At 44.0% G+C, this 21808-nt stretch overlaps 2 protein-coding genes across 2 annotated transcripts; both read right to left on the bottom strand.

Annotated features, from left to right (window-relative positions):
- Window positions 1-9815: 9815 nt before the first annotated feature.
- On the bottom strand, window positions 9816-13461 carry LOC117843754 (protein SET DOMAIN GROUP 40). Its single transcript, XM_034724449.2, has 6 exons — window positions 13221-13461; window positions 12985-13138; window positions 11326-11457; window positions 11093-11233; window positions 10705-10908; window positions 9816-10612 (listed from the first exon to the last, which is right to left on the bottom strand). The coding sequence occupies exons 1-6, from the start codon at window positions 13376-13378 to the stop codon at window positions 9974-9976; spliced, it is 1428 nt and encodes a 475-aa protein (XP_034580340.1). The 5' UTR covers window positions 13379-13461; the 3' UTR covers window positions 9816-9973.
- Window positions 13462-15074: 1613 nt separating this feature from the next.
- On the bottom strand, window positions 15075-20321 carry LOC117843753 (serine/threonine-protein kinase/endoribonuclease IRE1). The gene is made up of 7 exons (XM_034724447.2): window positions 19791-20321; window positions 19139-19352; window positions 17665-19055; window positions 16997-17169; window positions 16632-16878; window positions 16236-16530; window positions 15075-15392 (listed from the first exon to the last, which is right to left on the bottom strand). Exons 1-7 carry the CDS (start codon window positions 20138-20140, stop codon window positions 15246-15248), a joined length of 2817 nt encoding a protein of 938 aa, XP_034580338.1. The 5' UTR covers window positions 20141-20321; the 3' UTR covers window positions 15075-15245.
- Window positions 20322-21808: the final 1487 nt, after the last annotated feature.

Genomic DNA, 21808 nt, shown 5'->3' with positions numbered 1-21808 from the left:
CCAAACAAGAGAAACACAAGCTTCAAGAAGCTAGAAAATTCACCGCGAGAGACAAGGAGAAAGACCCGAGAAAGGAGAGAAAAAACTGAACACAATAAAACGAAGCGGCAAAGTCCCTTTCTAACCGTCACCAAATCGAGGCAGGAGAAGAGAAGTGCCCTGAACACAGATCCCCAAACCGTGTTGCTGTACGTCCAAACACTCACAGCAGCTTTCGCAAAAAAAAAAAAAAAAACACTCAACAGCAGCGACTGATAACGAGGACGACGGCGAGAAGAATAAATCCAAAAGAGATCTATTTATAAAAAATTAAGCATCGCAGATCCGAGCACCAGTACACGGCAGCATGCGCAAACAACAACCTATCGATATGCACAGGACTGTTATTTGTTTCTGACCGTCGGACTTTCCTCTATTTTAATATACAGCAGCTCTCCTGCTAGTTCAAAAAAAATGCTAGACTAGAACGATTCAGGAAGATATAGCGAGTGGGAGTGGGTTGTTGTGTTTAACCTTGCGTATCAGGGATGACGGCGGCCGGCGAGGAGAGATGCGAAACACGGTGGCGGACAGGAGAGGAAGACAGGCGGTTGTCTCTCCCTGGCTCTCGCCGTCTGCTCGTCTTCTTCCTCCCTGTCGCGTGGTTCTCGACTCACTACGAACTGCTCTAGCGGCTCTTTGACTGGGGGAGGAGTGCCCGGCCCGATATATATAGGCGGGGAGGAGGCACCGAAAGGAGCCATCCGGACGTCATCAGGTGGGCCCACCAGGCTGTTTCGGCACCCTGTTTCAGTACCGTGCTTTGGATTCCCGATGGACGGACGGTCAGGATTGGTTTGAGATAGGCTTGGATCTCGTTGAGAGAGCCGTGCGCAATTGGTATACGCGGTTTGAGAAGAAAGATCCGCTCGGATCTTGTTGGGAGAGCCGTGCACGATTGGTATACGCGGTTTGAGAGGAAAGATCCGCTCGGATCTCGTGTTGAGAGCCGTGCGCGATTGGTATACGCGGTTCTCGAGAGGAAGGATCCGCTCGGATCTCGTTGAGAGAACCGTGTGCTATCCGTATACGCGTTTCGAGAGGAAGGATATGCTCAGATCTCGTTGAGAGAGCCGTGTGCGATTGGTATACGCGGATATGCTTAATTAATATGTTCTAGAATCGTACTCCTTGACTGCCTGGATGCTCTAAGGGACTAAGTTGTATCTTGGGATATCTCGCTCGCCAATATGAGATATAAATTATTTCCTGCTAATCTGTATAATAATCATAAGCCTCACTAGCTGTTTTCGGTTTGGGGTGATTTTACTACACCTCACTACTTGATGGATGATCTAGATAATTAATAGATTAGTGTAATTTGACAAACTATTTTTTTAGATCCTTGACATAATTGTTATTTCTAATTTGCAGTAGGACGTCGGAAAGCTGCTTCGCTTTATTATAGGAGCCACATGATATGTACAACTATCAGGGTGGGATGTATAAAAGCGATGCCGCTATTTTAGTAAGTTCGAAGAGATCTTGGTTGGCATGTAATGTTGTAGCTTAGATGTGGTTTGGTTGGCACTCCTTAGCCTATCTCCAGTGCATCAAGGGTCGGAGTTGTATTTTGATATATCCTTACTCATCGAGATCTCAATTGGTTTCTTGCTAATCCTTATATCACCTAGTTAATGGTAGACCTCACAAGTTGATGGTGATCCCACACTATTTTAAATTTTGTTTTATGAAACTTTTTTCATATTTTGTTTAAATTTTAAATGTGCTTTTAGACTGTTGCAATTGTAATTTAAAAATATTACAATTATAATTTCAAATATTGCAAAAGTGATATTGCAAACTTTATTTCTGTATTTTTCCACTTGCTAGATATTGTATGAAACATAATGTCATGTTGCGGCTAGAACTTTCTATCCTAGAATTTGATGATAGAGTCATTTTTACGCATGTTTTTAATGTTACCATAGGTGATTTTCATAATGAGCAGTTAATTTTCAATGTTGCGATGGAGCGTCAAAATTGCTAGTAATTCTGTAGTATTATAGATCAACTATATAAGAGAGTTTGTAGGGATATATAGGAGCTTAATTACTATGTTCTAGCGTGGTGCCCCTTAGGCTCCTATGCTTTAAGGGGGGAGTTGTATCATGATATATACTTAGTTGTCCAACACTTGTTTTGAATTTTGGTGTACGGTTTACCCACTTGATAGACTATGATACCAGCAATGATTTAAGGAAATTATTTTAGGAGTAAATTTCACCAACAGTGCTTAAACTTATCTCGTATTCTCATTGCGGTCCCAATACTCCCAAAGTGAATATTGATGGTTCTTGAACCTATTCCATCTCATCTCAGTCCCATACTCCCAAAATGCATAGTAATTCCATCTTCTTCTCTCAATCCTTATACTTACACATATGCATTCATTTATTTAGAAAAACTTTATTTATTTGTTTCAAACCTTTAGGGTTCCAAACCAAGTTCGAATGCACTCAATACTAGCCCAAAATTTGTGATTTTTTATTTTTAGATTTTTTTCTTTAACATATTTATTTAGTAGCTGATTTTATTTTAGAGATTAAAAAGGGATTTGAAAACCTTTGTTCTAAAATTTTGAAATAAAATCACAAAAAATACTTTGACTCTGGGTTATCATGTCTAGGAAATAATAACATATTATAATTTTTCATGGATCCAAACTTGGTTTGAAATCCTAAAAGTTGGAAACAAATTATGAAAGTTTTTTCATAAATAAATGGATGTTAGAGCATATGGGTTGGGATGAGAACGTGTGACAAGTTTAAAAATGTTACGATGCATTTTGAGAGTACCGAGATCGAAATAAGAACACGAGATAAATTTAAGGACCGCTAATGAAATTAACTCTTATTGTATGCATGACCCTCAAGATAATTGTTGTTGCATTTCTAATTCAAATAGGACATTCAAATAGAGATTCTCTCCACTCCTTTCTTGTTGGAGAGTCGTGTAACATGTACTATCACTCTCTTTTTATTTAAAACATTGGCAGGAGCACTACCTTGCATTTAAGAGAGATAGAGGTTCCAGATTACAAGATATTGTCTATTACATAAATAAGTTGGCCTCTCTCACAAACTACAACAGAATGGTAAACATAAAATATTAAGATACATGGAACTCATCTCCTAACAAAGGAGTCCCACAGGCTTGTCGGCGTGTTTTGATGTCGTCTTGAATTAACCCGAAAACTTGATCTGGCCGAAGAGCTTTGTAGTCGGACACCCTTCAGTTTCTTTCCTTCTAGATATGCCATGTTGTGTACATCAAGATTGCTGTTATGGATCTTCATTTCTTACCAGACAGTGGTGCCAAAGTTCTATTCCACCATTCTTCAATATCCTCGTCATCCCCTCCGTGCAATGTTGCATCATTACCTACCCAATTGCATACCAGAAACCAAACTTCTCTTGCATAGCAGCATTGTAGGCACATATGTGATGCTGTTTCTGGAGCTTGATCACATAGTGCACAAACTTCTGAACATGGACAATTCCTCGCCATCAGTTTGTTGGCTACGAGAATCTTGCTTTGAACTAGCAGCCATGCAAAAAAATTTTGCTTTCCTTCGGCATGGGCTCTCCATATGTTGCTGCCTTGAAAGGTTGAGTACGTTACTTGTAATTGTGCAAGATTCACAGACTTTAAAGTGTAAGCACCATTTGAGGTCCAGCGCCAACGGATGCTATCCTCTTTTCCATTTAGCTGGAAATTTTCCACCAAAACCCACAATGTAATAAACTCAGCCATTTCTTCAACAGAATTCATACGCCACAGCCCTCTTGTCCAATTGTGGATTGTTAAATCTTCTTGCACAGTTCGTTTCATCCTCCAAGCAAGCTTGTAAAGTTTAGGTGCTATGTCCATTGGTGCTCTACCATTGAGCCAACTGCAATGCCAAAACTTTGCACATGCTCCATTTCCAATAGTCACAACTATGCTTGCTCTGAAAAGTTGTCAGTCTATATTGCCACATGGCGGTGTAGTTCCAACCTAGGGCCGGTCTGGTTTATTCCATTCATACCATAACCATTGCAATCTAAATGCCCAGCTGAAAATCTCCAGGTCTAGGATCCCAAGTCCACCCATGTTTTTGGGCAGCATCGCTTTTCTCCACTTCACAAGACAATGTCCCCCATATGCATTATCAGAGCCCTTCCACAAGAAAGCCCTTCTCAATTTGTCTATCTTTTTGAGAGTCCATTTTTGCAAGGAGAACATAGAGAAAATATATGGGCATCGATGTAAGTACTGATCTGACAAGTGTCAACCTTCCCGCCTTATCGAGTAATTTGCCTTTCCATGCAGGTAGCTTTGCTGCAATTCTATCAATGAGAGGTTGCACTTCAATTTTTGTTATTCTTCTCAGACTCAATGGGAGGCCCAGGTATTTACATGGAAAAAATTTTAGCTAACATGACATACTTTGCAGCACCTCCTCCACTTCCACTCCTTCACATCGAATTGGATATGCAGCACTTTTGGCAAGGTTAATATTGAGTCCTAACACTCTACCAAAGTGTCAAAAATCTCTCTAATTGTATCTATTTCTTCCTTGACAGGGTTGACAAACACTGCTGCATCATCAGCATATAGAGTGACTCTCATTTTTACTGTTGTGCTGCTTATAGGAGATAAGGAAGAGTTTTCCTCAGCCAATGTAAGTAGTCTTTGCAATGGCTCCAGAGCAAGGATAAACAGCATGGGCGACAAGAGATCCCCCTATCTCAGCCCCGTCCTATGTCTGAATTTTGCCGTCCGGGACCCATTTACCAATACTGAGGAAGTTGCAGTGTGTAGAAGTATAGTGATCCACCCTCTCCACCTTGTGCCAAACCCCATGTGCTCCATCACCTCCATCAAGTAATCCCACCGAACTGTATCAAATGCTTTTGCAATGTCTAGTTGGAGAAATAATGCCGGCCTATGTGCTCTATGTAAATCTCTGATCAAGTTCTGAGTGTATAGAAAGTTGTCATGAATACTCCTTTTCCTAATGAAGGCACTCTGATTCCTTGACACCAGCAGATTTAGAGAGTTTGAGAGGCAGTTGGCTAGAAGCTTTGATATTATCTTGGCTATACTGCTTGGTCTGAAGTCAGTTATCTTTGTTGCCTCTGGGGTTTTGGATATAAGCACAATATGAGCCAAGTTTAATAGGTTAAAATGATACCCATGGAGGTTGTAGAAATACTAAACTGCTAGTATGAGATCTCCTTTGATAATGTCCCAGCATGATTTAAAGAATTTCCCAATAAATCCATCTGGCCCTGGTGCCTTCTCTGGCTTCAGATCCATTATCACCTCCTTAATTTCTTCCTCAGTGAAGTCTGCTTCTAAATATTGCAAGTCTTGTCTTGGCAGATTGATGGCTTCCCAGTTGAATGTTTCATTTCTTCCTGTCGTCCCCCCAAGAACTGAAGTGAAATGTTCGAGGATGGCTCCCTCTTTCTCTTCTTGTTGATGCACTACCCCTTGAGTTGTATCCAAGCTTTGAATAAATTTTTTTCGTCTTCTGCCATTTACATTGAGAAAGAAGTATTTGGAATTTGCATCTCCTACTTTTATGAAAGTGATTCTTGGTTGCTGTCTCGCTTGCAGTTTTTCAATTGCTGACATTGCTAAGTATCTATTCTTTAGGTCTCTTTTTAGCAGTAACTCTTGTGGGCTTAAGGTTCTACGTTCCTGGACAACATCTAGGATCCATATAAGCTGTTTCGCAGCAGTTAATAAAAGTCGGTTATTCCCTATCCTTGATCTCGCCCAAACCCTTAGCCACTTCGTCGTGCGCTGCATCTTGGTGTGCAATCTCAGGAATGGGTTATGCAATGACAACTGTTTGTTCCATGTCTCACTTACTTCTTCTTTAAAGCCTTGTATGTTTGGTCAAAATGATTCAAATCAAAAACCTATGTATGTCTTGAAATTGTTTTCTACAGTCATCAATAGGGGATAGTGATCTGAAACCAAGGATGAAGTTTCCTACAGCATGCAGTTCGGTAGCATGCACTCCCATTCCCCAGAGCAAAAGACCCTGTCAATTCTAGTATGGGTCACATTGTTCGTCCATGTGAATTTTCTTCCTCTCAGGTGAATCTCCTTTAATTCCATATCATCAATCATTGCCTTGAAGGCTCCCATCACCCGCATATTAATATTGGTATTGTTTTTGTCTTGTGCATTGAAGATCATATTGAAGTTCCCAAAGAGGAGCCACCGATATGAATTGGCCGGCTTACACGATCTGATCTCATCCAGGAACTCAAGTTTCTCATTGTCATCCTGTTGGCCATATACCCCAGTTATCCACCAACTGATTGTGCCGTTGTAGCCTCTAATTTGGCCGTGACTGTGTTGATTGTGTTCAGCTTGGGACAAACTATAATAATCTTCATGCACTGCCAGTAGAACCCCTCCTCTGGTTGCTTGAGCCGGCAAATAGGTGAAGCTTCTTGCACACTGTGGCCCTAAAGTTTCCTTCACCACTATCTCATCTATGGTCTCCATCTTTGTTTCTTGCAGGCACACAATGGTGCATTTATGCTCACTCACTAGATCCTTCACCACTTTTCTTCTAGCTTTGCTATTTAATCCCCTCACATTCCAGTTTAAAATGATACATTTCTGCTCATTCATTTGTAACCTATGCATCTCATCAGCCCATTTTGAGCCACTTTGCTTTCCATCCATCCCATCACCCACCACCTTCCACCAGTACCCCTCAACCACCTTCCTCTAGAATCAACCATCTTGCTCCTAACAAAACATAATGGAAAATCAGAAAATAGACAGCTCACACTGGGCTTCCCCTCACCACACAACATCATCTTAACATTGAACATCTGAACACCTATCCACACTGGACAGTACTAGAAACACCACAATAGACTACATATAGGAACTAAAACAAAAACACACACCCACACACCCCCTCCCCAACAGATGGAAGATGTAGAATTACTCATTTGCCTCCAGCATCACCATGCTAAGAGGCCCCCATCCGGATCATTCAGACCAAAAGCATTATGAAAACCATCCACTGCATTGTTTTGGAGAGGTTCCATGAACTGGCTCCTGAATCTGTGATGGTCTGCTTCATCTGCCATCTTCTTTGGTTCAAGGATCCCACATTTCTTCATGAGCAATTGTGTGGTTTGTTCTTGAATAGACAGATCTATCTTCGGTTGGTTAACAATTCTTTCACTTTTCCTCTTAGATTCAGTTCTTACTTGAGATTGTGATTGGCATCCCTCATTTTCTTTACCACATGTCCTCGTACTAGTTCTATCAATGGTGTTGATAGGATTCCTCCTGAATTGGCTTTGTCAGCAAAGGTATGGTTCTCCTAATCATATCACCATTCATCTCCATATGTAGTTTGCTTATTTGTGGATTTAGTTGCTTTCTTGTGATTGGCTTCTGCATTTTCTTTTCCCTTTCCTTAGAGTGGGATCTTCTGCAGTACCGGTGATACAGCTAGGGAATCCAAGATTGCCTTTGAAATTGGCTTGGTAATGGGCGTGTGCATCCCTGGCAATAGGATCCCCTTGTTTACTATAGCCTGTCCGACAACCGACAGCCGTTCAGCAGAAACCGACCCTTCCTCAGCTTGCTGGACTCCTGCCTGGTTCAGTATCAGCCCATCATCCTCTGGTGCACTCACCCCCTCTTGTTGAGCCATACCAATGCCAATTTGCTTATGACCCTGCTCATGATCATCTTCCATTTCTCCTCCCATCTTCTATTTCATTGCCCGTTCTGGCTTGTCAACACTGTCCACCAGATCGGCGTGCTTTGCCTATTCTGATTCACCCAGAGGTTGTGGTGAATAGTCCTTTTGCTGCACATGTGTTGTTGTCTTCCCCCCTATCTCCTTGTCTCTTTTGTTGTCCCTTGCAGTCTGACCCTGCACATGTTTGCCCATCAATATGACTTCCTCTCTCATCGGGTCCAAGCTTGGCCCATGCACCAAGACTTTCATCAAAATGGAATGCTAGTTCTGTGTCTTGTAAAGTCGGTGTCATCACCTTCTATTTTGGTCTATATCTGACCTGCTCGCTGCCCCTCTTGCCAGAGCCCCCTTTATGGTTACTATTGGTCATGAGGAGTGCGTCTTCACCAGCATCCTGATGTCGCCAGCCATGGACGCTCCTTCACCCATCATCATGGCTGCTACTGCCACCATGGAAACCTCTTGCCTCAACCCTTCTCAAGTCATGCCAGCTTGGAGGTAGATACTGCATTGCACCCCAACCAACTGCATCTCCTCCTCCTGGTGCTGATCTGTCTCGCTGCCCTCTGAGTCTTTCCTGAACCGGGACCTGATGCCTAACAACACAGTCATCAGGGACTCCATAGTGCCACACAAATCTGTGTTTAATTAGCCATTCTTCCTCATAGAGATCATCAGGCAGGCCACTTATCCCACTGTGAACACTTTCATGTGAGGGGCTACTTGGCAATGGCAAGTAATCAAGAATCCTATCCAAATGAATAATCACTGCATGCTCTAACATCTCAGCAGGACCAGTTTTAGCGGTTGGCAAATCCATTTCTCCCATTTTCCAGTAATACTCAGGAAAAGTGAGTGGTTCTACTACTTGTAAAGATACCGTTTTAGCTAATCCATCAGGATTTTCTGAAACCACTGCGCAGCGATGTGTGGGGAAGCTTGAAGCCTATCCTGAGCTATGGGAAGCACCGGTCATGAATGCTCTTGTGTGCAGGTCCAAGCCGGGATCAGACCGAGGCAGCCCTCAAGCGTGGCATCCTCCTTCTCTCTTCATGGAGCCATACCTGCTTTCCATGAAGTGATGAGTCCTTGGGGAATCTTGGCTTGAAGGTCCGTGGCTTCAAGAGCGCGTCTCTGTAGGATACCCGGTGGTTGGCCGGCTTTAGTACGATCGAGGGAATCCGGCGAGGGGCAGCGGGTTCCGTGCCACCACCCCACCCCACCCCCCACCCCACCCCCCCGGCTGTCCCCGGATTCCTGCTCTCCTCTTTCTACCGTTTCCTGCGCCTTCTCCATCTTCAATGCCCGCTCAATGATGCGACAAGAGCACGGGCTGTCTTCCTCTGACTCTGAGTAGAGTAGAGTAGGTCCAGAGCTTCCTCCGCGGCATGTAAAGGAGCCGGTGAGCTATGGTAGGCTTTGATGGTAGGTTGCATGTTGAGATGACCGGACGTCGCCGGCAGGTGGTGGGGTTGGCTTTGTGGATACGGTGGAGCTTGGCCCCCGCCGGCGTGATGCCGAGCGGCGTGGGTTGCTCGGCAGGCTCCGCGGTCATGTCTCTCCCCTCGTGAGTCAAAGGTGTGCACAGTGCGCGTCTGGAATCGTACTATCACTCTCCAGGCGAGATGCATGCGAGCAACGCTGTTTTTCTAGTCCAGTACATACAGGGAGAAAATGTAAGCTGTTCCCCCACCCAGCCGTTTCAGTTTGAGTGTCGTACCACGCTCTGTTTCGAACTTGGTGTATGCAACATCTTTCGTAGGTCGAATATTTCTCCCAACTTTCGTACGTAGGTTGTCCTTCATAATCTTCCGTTAAGATGAGCATTAATCGAACAAGAGTCGAAAACTGTAACGACTATATGGTTCACAAAAGTGGAATAATACTGTACGTAGAAATAGAGATAGTGTAACAGCTATTTCTGAGCACAGCTGCCACTGCGAGCTCGATATCTCAGCTTGCTAGGACTCACAGATCACAAGATACGCTCCGACCAAAATGCTGATAAGTTCACCAAGGTTAAAACTGAAACAATGAATAACAGTCAATTTAGCAGTACATTAACTGATCAAAGATCATCTCAACCAATGACATGGCGTTAAAAGCAAGGTTTCAGTTCAGAAAGACAGACACTATATTACAGAATCTAAAGAAAGAAGGGGGGAAAAACTAATCGTACATGACAGGAGTCCTTGACTATTGCTGGTTTAGTTGCAAGGGAAGTCCATGAACTAAACTTTTGCAGTATGAAATACATTTCTTCAGCGTCTTCTTATAGTTGCATCTCCACTGGACGGCTAGTTCCCATCTTTCCAGAGATCTCAGAAATTGAACCGGGAGTTGACTGTTATCAGAACAATCAAGCTTCAATCGATGATGGAAATGGAGGAACACAGCAAACTCCTGCTCAAAACCTGACTGCTTGACATCTGTTCTGCAGTTGGTACTGTTCTGTATTTTGCGTAAGAAGACAAGCAGACTTTCATCGAATTCAACAGTAGTAGGTAGTTGTTGTAAAGTTCCTTCGCATTTGCTGATTAACCATTTCATAATCTCCACCTCATTTTCAGTCGAAAGGATTGATCCAGAGTAAATCTGATGACTGACAGCCTTTCTACGGTTTGTGGGAGTTGCCCACAGCCTTAATGCACACAACAGTGCAAATGAGGGGTGTCCATTTGGATGAATATATAGAGAATCTTTTGGCCAAGTTCCGATTGAGTAAATATCCACATCTAATTGGATGAAAGTTTTCTCATTAGGGTTCTCACTCAAAAGAAAACCATAGTGTTCAAGAAGTTCCAAGTTTGTGTATGTCCCGTAACCAAGGAGGACCTGTACAAAATGGCATAAGTGCATAAAAAGAAGAGACACCAAAAGAAAAAAGAAGCAAGATAATGTTATATTGGCAAAGAATAAAAACAAACCTGCTCTCCCTTTTTATAATTTTTTCTGGCATACAAACAGTAGGCATTAGAATCTTCATACCCGCCATCTGTTAATCTCTCAACTTCAGCTATATCTTCTTCCTCAAATGAAGCATCATCAGGAGCAGCATAGTTAAACAGATCACCCACAGGGCATAGGCAACCAGCTTCATCCCATGCAATATGTAATGTGCGCGAAGACACCTTAATGTAGGAAAAATGAACTTTAGAAAACAAACAAGTACAATATAGAAAACATTTAGGGCTAAATAACCTATATAGAAACTTGAGTTAGTATGAATTTCACATTGTAACTAAACCAACAGACAAAGCTAGCATACCATATTTGAAAATAACAAAAACAAACTGAGAATAAAAACAACTATACCGTTGCAAACGCCCAGAGCCACGATTTAAACATCAGAAGCTTAGGTTTAAATTCCAATTCTTTCATCAGGGGCGTCGCATCTTCCCAGTCTGATTTTATGGCACTATTAGCCTTTTGTGCAACCCAAATGGCATCATCAACCTGGTAACAAAAAAGTTACTGGATGCTTTTGGAGTGTATAGGCAAGGACAATGGGGAACAGAGAATTTGTTGACAGATCTACCGAGCTATACTTGGAGAGCTTCAACTTCAAAATCATTGAAGGTAGCCAAGATAGTGTAGTAGCTGGGCAGCTGAGACAGATAGATATACCAGATGGAATTCCTCCCTTTCCCCACTTCAGCCAATAAGCACACAATCAATATCTGTAATATATTATAAAGAGAAGGTCAGTAAGCACTAAGATGAATGCTCAAGAAGACATAACAAGGAAAACAAGAATGTTCTATACTGGCACTTGGAAAACAAAAACAGAAACACCAGTATACCATACCAGTAAAGATAATTGTACAATTTGCTAGTGATGAAACCAGAATATTTTAGTTAGCATTTAGTTTGATTACATAAGCAAAAGGGGTGCTATAAGTTTGCAAATCGAGCATACCAACCGTGTCCAAAGCAACAAACTGTATAGCACAAACAAAACTTGTACAGAAACTTTGCCCGAATTCATGGTGTGGTGGCACAAATACTATTACACTACAGCAATATTGTGCTCAACAATCCTTAAAGATGCAGGTTTTTCTGGGTCGCCCCAGTGACCCAATACCCAAAACAAAAACTCTGGTGTAATTACCCACCGGGCTGACCCACTGAAAATCCGGTGTCAAATAGTGCTAGGCACTCTGGGTCGATGGGTAGCCCATTTCCAACTCGAGCGACGGTGGCACTGCCTCGCCTGCCGCCGGTGTCGCGCCGCCCGTTGTACACAGCAGCTTGGCGCCTCCCACACCACTCCCCACTATCAAGGGCTCCACTATAGACCCTCACGCACGCTCCCGAGTAAACGGAGCCGAAGAGATCGGGAGACAAGCTGACTAGCTGAGGCGGCTCAGGGCTCCTGCGCCGGGCGGAGATTTGGATGCGCCCGCCGCTGGGTTGCTGCTGAGTGCTTGAGCAGGGAGCAGGTGAAGATCCGGGTAGTTTGCAATGACCCTAAACCTGCCTTCTTTCATTTGTTTGAGAAAAAGCTCGGTCTTCACTCTTCTAGTACCAGTGATTACGTGCTTCCTGATCCAAATCTTCTTTCCAGGTTCAACTAGTTGTGGATTTAATTGCAGAGTTGTACCCTGATCCAAATGCTGAAGTCTTGTTCAGTTTGGTTCAGAGAGACTTGATAGTTTTTCAGTCTCAGGGCGAAGCAATTTTGGATTGGTTCAGTTTCAGAAACTTCAGAGGATGATTTAAAACTCCAATCGTTTTTGTATTGGTAATTTGGCATGGTGGGTTCGTGCGAGTTCTAGGTAATTTGCACAGAGTGGAATTTAATCTTGTCAAATTTGGTTGCCCATCTTGTCCTAAAGCTGCAGAGCTTGTTTTATGCATATCAGAAGCAGCAGTTCTGTTCAGTTGTTCTCATGCATTTCAGAAAGCAGCGGAGCTTGGTGCAAAGCACTGGCAGCACAATTAATAGTGTTTTTTGGGTAACCCAATGGCTTTTTGGTTACCTTGTGCTTTTTTTTGGGTTAACCCATTACCCATAATTTTCCAATTGGGTTCAGTGGGTTGGGCACTGGTTGACCCAAAACTGACCCAGTTGCATCGCTACCAATCCTAGTCACTACTTATCCCCAATTCCTAATAACATCACGGGCAGCTTCACTAGAGCATGTACTACGACATCAGTTGAAGAAAGAAAATACAAACTAGGACGCCCAAGAAACGATGTTTACCTGCACAGAGGAGAGGTGGGGCCGGTGGGCGCTGATGCAGGCGGCGACCCTGGGGTCGTCGGCCGTGACGCGGTCGCTCGTGAGCAGCGCGGCGCGGGGCACGCGCAGCACCAGCTCGCCGCGCCGCAGGTCGCGCGCCGCCGCGAGGCCCCTCCTGAGGCGGAAGCAAGGCAAATGCGGTGAGGCGAGCACAGGGAGACCAAGAACTGCGAGCGGATGGGGGGCTGGGGTTTTACCCGCCGGCGTCGGGGAAGTCGGCGACGACGAGGGAGCGGCCGATGCAGGAGGACGGCGCAGAGTAGGAGGCGGCGGCTGCGGAGGCGGATGAAGGGAACGGCGGAGGCGGCGAGTCGGAGACGCCCAGCTCGGCCGCCCACCGGAGGAGCGCCTCCATCGTCGGCGGCCGCCTTGGGTTTACGCCCTGTCCGTAGCGAAGGGTTTACGCCATCACAACTACGGGAAGTCGCGACCTTGACATGTTCGCTCGGAAAATTCAGAAGTTCGGATGCCCATTTCCTGTACTTTCTGTTTTACATTTAATCATTATCAAAATCATTTATCACCTAAATTTTACATTTAGAATTCAAAATTAAAATTTAAATCATTATTAAAATCTTTGTCCAAAAATTAACTTGAATTATTTAAGATTCGCTACCATCACACATCCATAGTTATATAATAAACTTGCTTTTTTTAATTCTTGACAGATTATCACTATATCTCCACAGTTTAAACCATACACGATGTGTATTACAACTTAGAAGTGATGTAAAAAAGATGAGAATGTATATTAGAAGTAATTCACAAAAGAGGAGAGAGGATTGTAGCATCACTCCCATCGTGATAGGCGATATAGATCCGAATGATGCTAAAAATATATAGAGCAAAACAAATTCTCGTGCATGTACCCATTTAGTTAATAATTATTGTTACAGTGAAAAAAAGTGTACTTCACTACATTCTCATTTAATTCACATGGCCAGACATTGAGAACTCGTTTGATAGCCCGGACAGAGGTTGGGCCAGGCCTAGCTGATGCAACCAACTGTGTTTGCTAGCCTGGTCGGCCTCATGGGCCTGACCTGCGCGATGCAAAAGAGGCTCGCCAGTTTGCACCGCGTGGAACGTCAAAATCGATCGTTCCACGCGGTGCAAGCTCGATGGCCTCGTTGCGGTGACCCTTAATTTTCTCGTCACGCACCAAAACACGCTCACCCTCCTCCGTTCTTCGCCACCACCTCCTTCGCCGGTTCCCCTTCACCCGCGTTCGACTGGCAGAGCATGGCGGGGAGCAGCTACGGGAGGGAGGAGAGGGCAAAGGTGAGGCCGTGACCGTCGAAGCGGTGGAGCAGGGCAGCATCTACATCTCTCCGGCGTTGGCAGCGGCGCCATGCTCGCAGGCTATCTCTGTCTCATTCCCATGCTCGGCGCCTCTTCTCTATTCCTATTGCTGGCCCACCCGCCATGCCCACCATTGAGCGCACGTGAGCACCTCCGTCGTGCGGGATCGGCTCGATGAGCACGATGATGGGGAGGCCATGCGGGCTCGCGGCTCCATCCCAACAGCCAGCGCCCGCGGCCTCATCCCTCGAGCAACGCTCCACCTCCAATATGGCAATCTCCAGCGAGGGATGCAGCCAAGCGGCGCCGGCGAGGGTGAGCGGCCGAGCTGCAACGACATCGAGGCGAAGTTGCGGTGGCGCTGCGACGCGTGCGGGAAGAGGCGTGGTGGAAGAAGGGCGCGACGACTGAAGACTGTGGTAACTCTATCACTTCCTCAATGCAAAAGTAAATCCATTTTATTGTGCAGCCCACCAAACAAACTCCCAGCCTAACCAACACCATGAGGTACGGATTTGCCAAACGCGTCCTGAGAACCCATCTTGATCCTACAAGTGCTGCTGGCCTTATATCCCACGGACAGTGGCATTCCAAGTCGAACAGTCGACCTAGCGAGTCTTGCTCAAATGGCAGGATTAAATGAGTTTATCTCAAGTTAAGAATTCCGGGCGTTAGTTTCTAAATAACATGGTTTTACAGATGGTTTCCACCCAACAAAATTCAACAACCTGAGTTCCCATGAGCCATCGTGAACAGCAAGTATAACTTCCATTTATAGGCAACAGTGTTCTATGCTACATAATGTACAGATTGAGCTCTTTTATTCTATGATAATATGGTACAAATATCACATGTACATACAACTTTGGCTACATCAGTGTTAGTTTGTAAAATAAGGAATGGGCAATCCCCACCAACAGCTATACCGAGCTTCCATTGAAATATTTACTGAAAGCTTCCTCTTCCTTGCAATGCACCCACATGACCTTGTACACCTCAATTAGCAGCTTTGGAAATCGGCTTGCAAAGTAGCGGTCGAACCCCTCTGGCAGTGACCCAAGTATGGCCTGGAATTCATATTCATCAATTGGTGTTGCCTTATGAGAACAAAACAAAGCTTGACTCGACTGGCAAGCAAAACAATTTGTAATAGAAAACATAGTTTTATCTAAAAACTTGCCATAAGATTTCTCCAAATATGAGAGGGAAGAAAAGGGTGATGGTAGCCTAGTATTCTTAATTCATACAAAATCCCTAAAGCAGTGCCCTCCTATCATAAAACTGATGATAGTCAAACATCTTGCCACCTCTGGCAGGCTACTTCAGATCTATGTGTAATGCCATGTAAGTGAAGTTTAAAATACCAAGAAAAATATGTAATTTATCAGGTTCAACCTTGGGTTTAGCTCCCTTGTATGATGAATGTAGGTGTCAATGTACCATACTTAGGTATGACAGAACTAGTATTTCCTTCTCCAAATTTTAATAACACTGGCAACCTAAATCTAGATTTTGTACTTTACAACTGAACCTTTGCACTACTATTCTATACATTCACTTATGCAAAGCAAAACATTTCTAGGCAGAAAATAGGATGGGATAACTACCATGAAGAAATCAGAAATGTACTAAACATAGTTAAAATGGCATTTCAAAGCAAGCTAATTCACCATAGTTTGTTCACCTAATAGTTTATCCTTCATTATACAAATTCTCTCCATTATTCATTTACAACCTTCTGTCTCTTGCATGTTCTTTGGCATGCGGTTGAGATGGTGGAAATCTAACCAAAAAGTACCAGGTAGTGCATGCAGCCATTGCTAATTAGGTCAGCAACTAATCGATAATTTAATTGCATCCATAAATCAAAAGACAAAATCAAACACAGTAACAAGTGCATTCCAACGAACCTTGACATCATCTGAAAGTTCTCTGTAATGGCCTGATTTATTTCTGATATACCTCAGAAGATCACGAATGGACTCAAAGTTATATTTTCTATAACGCCCCATGTCTGTAACCAAAGCAGCATCGAATTTATCTCCCCATTTTCCACCAAACGCCACAGGTCCTACGCCTTCCAGGGCATTTATGAGGTCAGTTTCACTGGTTTTCTCAATTCTGTCACTGGTATCCCTTAGAAACGAAAGGCGCAATTCAGGGCTCCAGAATAGAGGATGATGCATCACATATACTGCCGTTGGTCTGTTAATGTTATAAAAAGTCAGTTCAGTAAAATCAAGAAGACAGATGCATAGTCTACGAAAATCAGGGAAGGTTAGACTGCACAGGACCTTAGTTCTTACCTCATCTCTGGATTTGGATGTAACAATTGAGAAATAAGATGTACTGCTTCTGGTATGTAGTCCACCACAAAAAGATCAAAACAATTGTTTACAATGTTCCTATCCCGTTCATAGTACTCACCAAAAGGATGCTTCCCTTTAGTGATACAATAGAAAATAAGGCAGCCCAAACTAAACAGATCCATTGCGCGAGTTTGACGACCATGACAAAGCTGTTCAGGTGCTTGCCAGCCAGAGCTTCCAATTCCTGCAGTACACAATCAAGGATTAAACTGCTAGCTAAGAACTGTGCTTAAGAAATGCCATAAACAACATACAGAATGTATTTCCTAACTGTGCAACTTTGCATGGGGAAATCTCCTTACCTGTGCCATGATGGCTAACAGAAGTCATGTCATCTTGCAGGCGCTTACTGATACCCATATCAGAAAGCTTTGCTCTAATAGGTCCATCTGCGCTTATTAAGACATTCTGAGGCTTCAAATCACGGTGTATAATTCCCAAGTTATGCAAATGTGCAAGACCAGCAACTACATCTCTGCATAAGAAAAATCACAAAATTCAGCGACACCTACAAGCTACAGGTACGCATCATAGAATGCCCCACCCAACATAACAATAAGAAGACGCAAAATTACAGGTTCATGGTGTTCCAAATAGAATGTGGCGGAAGTATAATTATGAAGAGGGCATCATCTGTTTCTAACTGAGGAGTACAACATCTGTCTCAGAGTCAAAACACACACAGACAAAAAAAAATGCTTTTTACTCATTTAGACTAACATTGGTTAAAAAAAACTTGACTATTTAGACTCCACAATAAGATCAGCACACAGCACAACAATACAAACTATTGCAACTGTTTGAAAACTGGACCTGATCCTTTTAGGATGCATTCATTAAATAAATATAGGCACTATAAATCGAGAAGGAAATGGTGCTGAATTATTACACATAAGTATACGGCAACATAAAACATAATCAACACCACTAGCGACAAGCAAAACTGCATAATGGGAGACCATTCGCATACCTCATCAGCTTTAGGAGTTGTGCCGAAGGAAGCCCATCCTGCATCCACAACTCCACGTCTACTCCTTTCACATTTGAAATCTTTGACTTGATGCTGATACTAACTTCAATATTAGCAATAGATTCTCCGGAAGATAATGAGGACTGTTTTTGGATTAGATCAGCCAAGCTGCACTGGCACCTCTCAAGGGAGATATAAACAAAATCGTTGTCATGCTCACAACCATATAGTCTGACAATATTAGGATCCCGGTCAGATATAATAAGATTCTGAGTCTCCTTTTCAGCTATATCATTGTGGGAACGCAGTAGACGTTTCACAGCAACTTGACGACCATCATAAGATCCTTCAAAAACAACTGTGCCATTGCTCCCTCTACCAATTTCTTTATTGGACACAAAGAGTTTACCAATCTGACGACCATCAAGGCCACCTGTAATCCCCTTATCTGTTACTGCAGAATTTTCCCTAACTGGTGCCTCCATTGACCCACCAGTTTCATTGTTCTCCTTGTCAGATGCTGATAATGTCTCATGGCCATTGACAAGCCCATCTTTCTTCCGTGTTTTTCTTCTCTTATTAGGAGTTCCCTCTGACCTGCCTCTAATGTCAACCGGTTTCTTTTCACGCATGAATGGCCTCATAAGCTGAATAACGAACTGCCTACATGTCTTGTTTGCAGACATCAAGCTGAACAGATAACCTATGACCAGAAATATGGGGAACAGGGGGAAAAACCATCTATAAGTGTTCCTAGTGGGCATGTTGGTAGCTTTAGGATCAGGAGAGATGAAATGAGATCGAGCATCATCATGGGTTTGATTTTGAGCATCATCCAAGACAAAATTTGACTTGCCAGAAACTTTTGGTAGCTTCCTTGAGGTTTGAAGTGATTTCAGAGCATCAGTACCATCCCTGGAGATTATTGGGGTCTCATCTCTCACAATAATTGCATTAGCTGAATCTGAATCAGGTAAAGCAAGTGGCAAACCCTCAGTTCTAATGCACGGAATATCTCCTCGCAGGCAGGATGACTGATCAAGCATGTCAGGGTGGCTGTATTTCATATAGTAATTTGCAGTGAAAGAAGTTCTCGTCCAGTTAAATAAATGCTTGCCAAGATCTGATGCACTTAGAGAATAGTCAGTTCTCACAACCACTATGATATTATCACTGTCATCACTAGTTCGAGCATTTAACTTGGGTGGTGCTCCTTCAACCCCTGGTCCTTCCAATTCATTCAAGGGAGCTGGAATGCTGCGCTTGTAAATAATCTCACCATTGTCAGCATCAACTACAAAAACGGTTGAAGCTTTTGATCCAACAGTAACAACAGAATCCCGTATGTATGGACTTCTGGCAACAAATTCCTCCAGTTTCCACGGAAGCATCTGCAGGAATAGACACACAGATGAGAAAAGATATGTTTGTACAAGGAGGATTTCAGAAAAGCAATGTGCCTGAGAAAACATACCACGTTGTTCCCATTATAAACTTCCCAAAGTTCAGTCCCATTCCCATTCATGTTCTCATTCCCGTTCAAAGGATATATGAGGTAATTCAGACCAGACTCGGCGGTAGTAATATGATCTGAAAGTGGAGGCCCTGTGGAGATCTCCCAGAGAGGAGACTGTGACGACCGGTCCACAAGCTGAATTGTGCCATTGTCGTAAAACTGAAGCACGGAGCTGTTCACAGACACAATCAAAAGTAATTCCTGTCAATCAATCAGACCTATCAACGAAACATAACTCACATGCCTCCTTCCACGCCAGAGGCCCCAAAATTATCCCAATATTTATATAAACATCAGTGAGGTAACCTCAGTCCCACAAGTACTATGGTGCAGAAGCAGTGTCTACATTACAAGAAACCTAATCAGCAAGACTTGCTCCATAGCAGCACGAAACAAGAAGAGGCCCAAGACGCTTCTACTTTTGACAGATAAACCAAGGAAGCCCCCTTCACTACAAGAAACCTCATGCTATTAGCTACATTTCGTTCGCTGTATGACTAAAAAAACTCAAGCGCGGAGGCACCAATTCCGCCAAGAAGCGGCAACCGCGCACAAGGCAAACCCACACCACAGCCACAAGGGGACAGGGGAGGGAGACCACGATGCTCACCGGGGTTCGGCCTCCGCCTCGCCGCTCACCGCGCGAGCCGGCTCGTGGCGCGGGGGCTTCGGCACGACGAAGAGCTCACGGAGACTCTGCTTCTTCGGCGCCGCCGGCGCGACGACCTCGGTGGAGCGCGCCCCCGCGGCGGCGATCTCCGTGGAGCGCGACGCCGCGGCGGCCCCATCGTCCTCCGGACCAGCTACTCCAGGGAGCGCGAGGCGGGACGGCGGCCCGGGGAGCGCGGGGGGCGGGGGCGGGTGGTGCGGCGGGAGGTGCGCGGCGCCGCCGTCGTCCACGCGGAAGGCGAGCCCCACGAGGAGGACGAGCGGGACGAGGACCCGGCGGAGCGACCTCATCGTCGGCGGCGGCGGGGCATGCTAGGGCTTGTTCGGGGGGAGAGGTGGGGTCCGGAACTCCGGATCTGGCCGGAGATGGACTCTGTGGATTGCTTCGCGAGAAAGGGTCGAAGGGGACGGGAGGAGGCTTCTCGAAGCGGTTCGTTTTTTTTTTCTTGGCCGCCGCGGTTGGCAGTCAAAGCGATGGGTTTGCGAGCACGAGGAAGATAGCGGCGGCGGCGGATATGCTGCGCCGCGTACGCGCTATTATAAATCTAGATTTTAGCTTAATTTCTCTGCCAAATTATTTATGACTAATCAATGATCAACTATGGTAAAACAAAGTAGCGGAGCGATATGACAGAAGTGCCGGTACAAGTAGTTACCGATTGTAGTAGACTAAAGAGTGAAAGGATATGCCGGTTCAATCTCTCGTATGTGTTTATAGGTGTAGGGGATTACGTGCGTATATTTATAGTTGAATGTATGTGCATTTATATACTGTGTTTAGATAAAAAAAAGAGAGTGCTATGAATCGGTAGTAGGATGGTACAGTCCTTTCTCCTTATTATTCTTTTTTATATCATGATTATTGGGACTATGTAAACTACATATCTTTTTTTAATGATGTTATTTTGTCTCATAAATCGAGTTATTACATTCTTGAGCAACAATTTGCTCAACATGCACGGGGTGACGCAACCGCCACACTGTCGAATGCTTTGTTCGCTTTGCTAGTCGAGCAAGTTCATGCGTTGCACCATCTTCCATGCCAGTAATCTACTTTCCCCTTAACTGAACTTTCTTTATAATGAAGTGTAAACGAAACTTAAGACCACCTTTATTTTGGAGCATCGCCATCAAGAGACTTACAATCAGTCTCCAAGACCGCCTTCTCATTGCACCATTTAGCTGCGCCCCTCTCTACATGCTAAGATCTCAACTTCCTCCGCATTGTTTCCATGCACGAAGTACTCTAAGGCTGTGAGTTCTACTGCACCCTGTTCATTGTGAATAACTATTTTAACCCCTGCTTCACCACTTGATCCAAATTAGTAGTTGGCAGTTTCCATTTATCTGTTGGCTCTGCTTTCTTACCCTGCTTCTTCAGTTTTAGTGTATCATTGACCAACCGCTTCCCTTCTGGATCAAAAGAACTATTATGCTTGATTACACATAGTTCCTCCCAATACTTGTATAATGGTGTACTTTCACAATTCTATTTGGAATGTTTAGTTCCATACCATTTTTCATCACAATTCACAACACTAGTGGCGCCGTCAAAAAAACTAATGGAGTTATTTGGTTGGCTAGCAGGATGTGGTAGCCATAGCGTTTCTCCTGGTTCTTTTTCTTGCCACGGATGCTGCAGAGGTACGGCCAGCAAGTAAACACGCTCTCAATATTGTTAGCTGACTAGTCAGCGTGTAATAAGTGCTTATGATCAACTTTCGATGTAAATACATTTGCATTTAAGACAATCTTTATAATAAATCATGTAAAGGTTTAGAATCAAGATTACTACCCCCGTCACTTTTATGACGTTTTGGACAACAAAATTGAACTATATACCTGCGAGTCAAAAAAAAAGATGTCCGAAACGACATGTAATTTGGCCGGAGAGGGAGTTCTCTCTAAAAAGTAAAAAGAAGGGGATAGAATGGCCTTTTGGGCCTCTAACGGGCCGGA

The sequence above is a fragment of the Setaria viridis genome, chromosome 2 (genome assembly GCF_005286985.2).
Source record: "Setaria viridis chromosome 2, Setaria_viridis_v4.0, whole genome shotgun sequence".
In the NCBI taxonomy this organism is placed as follows: Eukaryota; Viridiplantae; Streptophyta; class Magnoliopsida; order Poales; family Poaceae; genus Setaria; species Setaria viridis.
Note: the sequence above shows the minus strand (reverse complement) of the source record. Positions and strands in the feature narration are given on the sequence as shown.

Bases quoted from the DNA above. Each gene is read 5' to 3' on its own strand.
- LOC117843753 (XM_034724447.2), bottom strand. From the start codon at position 20,140: ATGAGGTCGCTCCGCCGGGTCCTCGTCCCGCTCGTCCTCCTCGTGGGG. The intron at 16,879-16,996 runs GTAAGGAGATTT...TGTGTACTGCAG, and splicing joins TGTTAGCCATCATGGCACAG to GAATTGGAAGCTCTGGCTGG. The intron at 15,393-16,235 runs GTTCGTTGGAAT...TATGAATTCCAG, and splicing joins AACTTTCAGATGATGTCAAG to GCCATACTTGGGTCACTGCC.
- LOC117843754 (XM_034724449.2), bottom strand. From the start codon at position 13,378: ATGGAGGCGCTCCTCCGGTGGGCGGCCGAGCTGGGCGTCTCCGACTCG. The intron at 11,234-11,325 runs GTATAGCTCGGT...TTTTGTTACCAG, and splicing joins TTGAAGTTGAAGCTCTCCAA to GTTGATGATGCCATTTGGGT. The intron at 10,909-11,092 runs GTATAGTTGTTT...TCCTACATTAAG, and splicing joins GGCTCTGGGCGTTTGCAACG to GTGTCTTCGCGCACATTACA.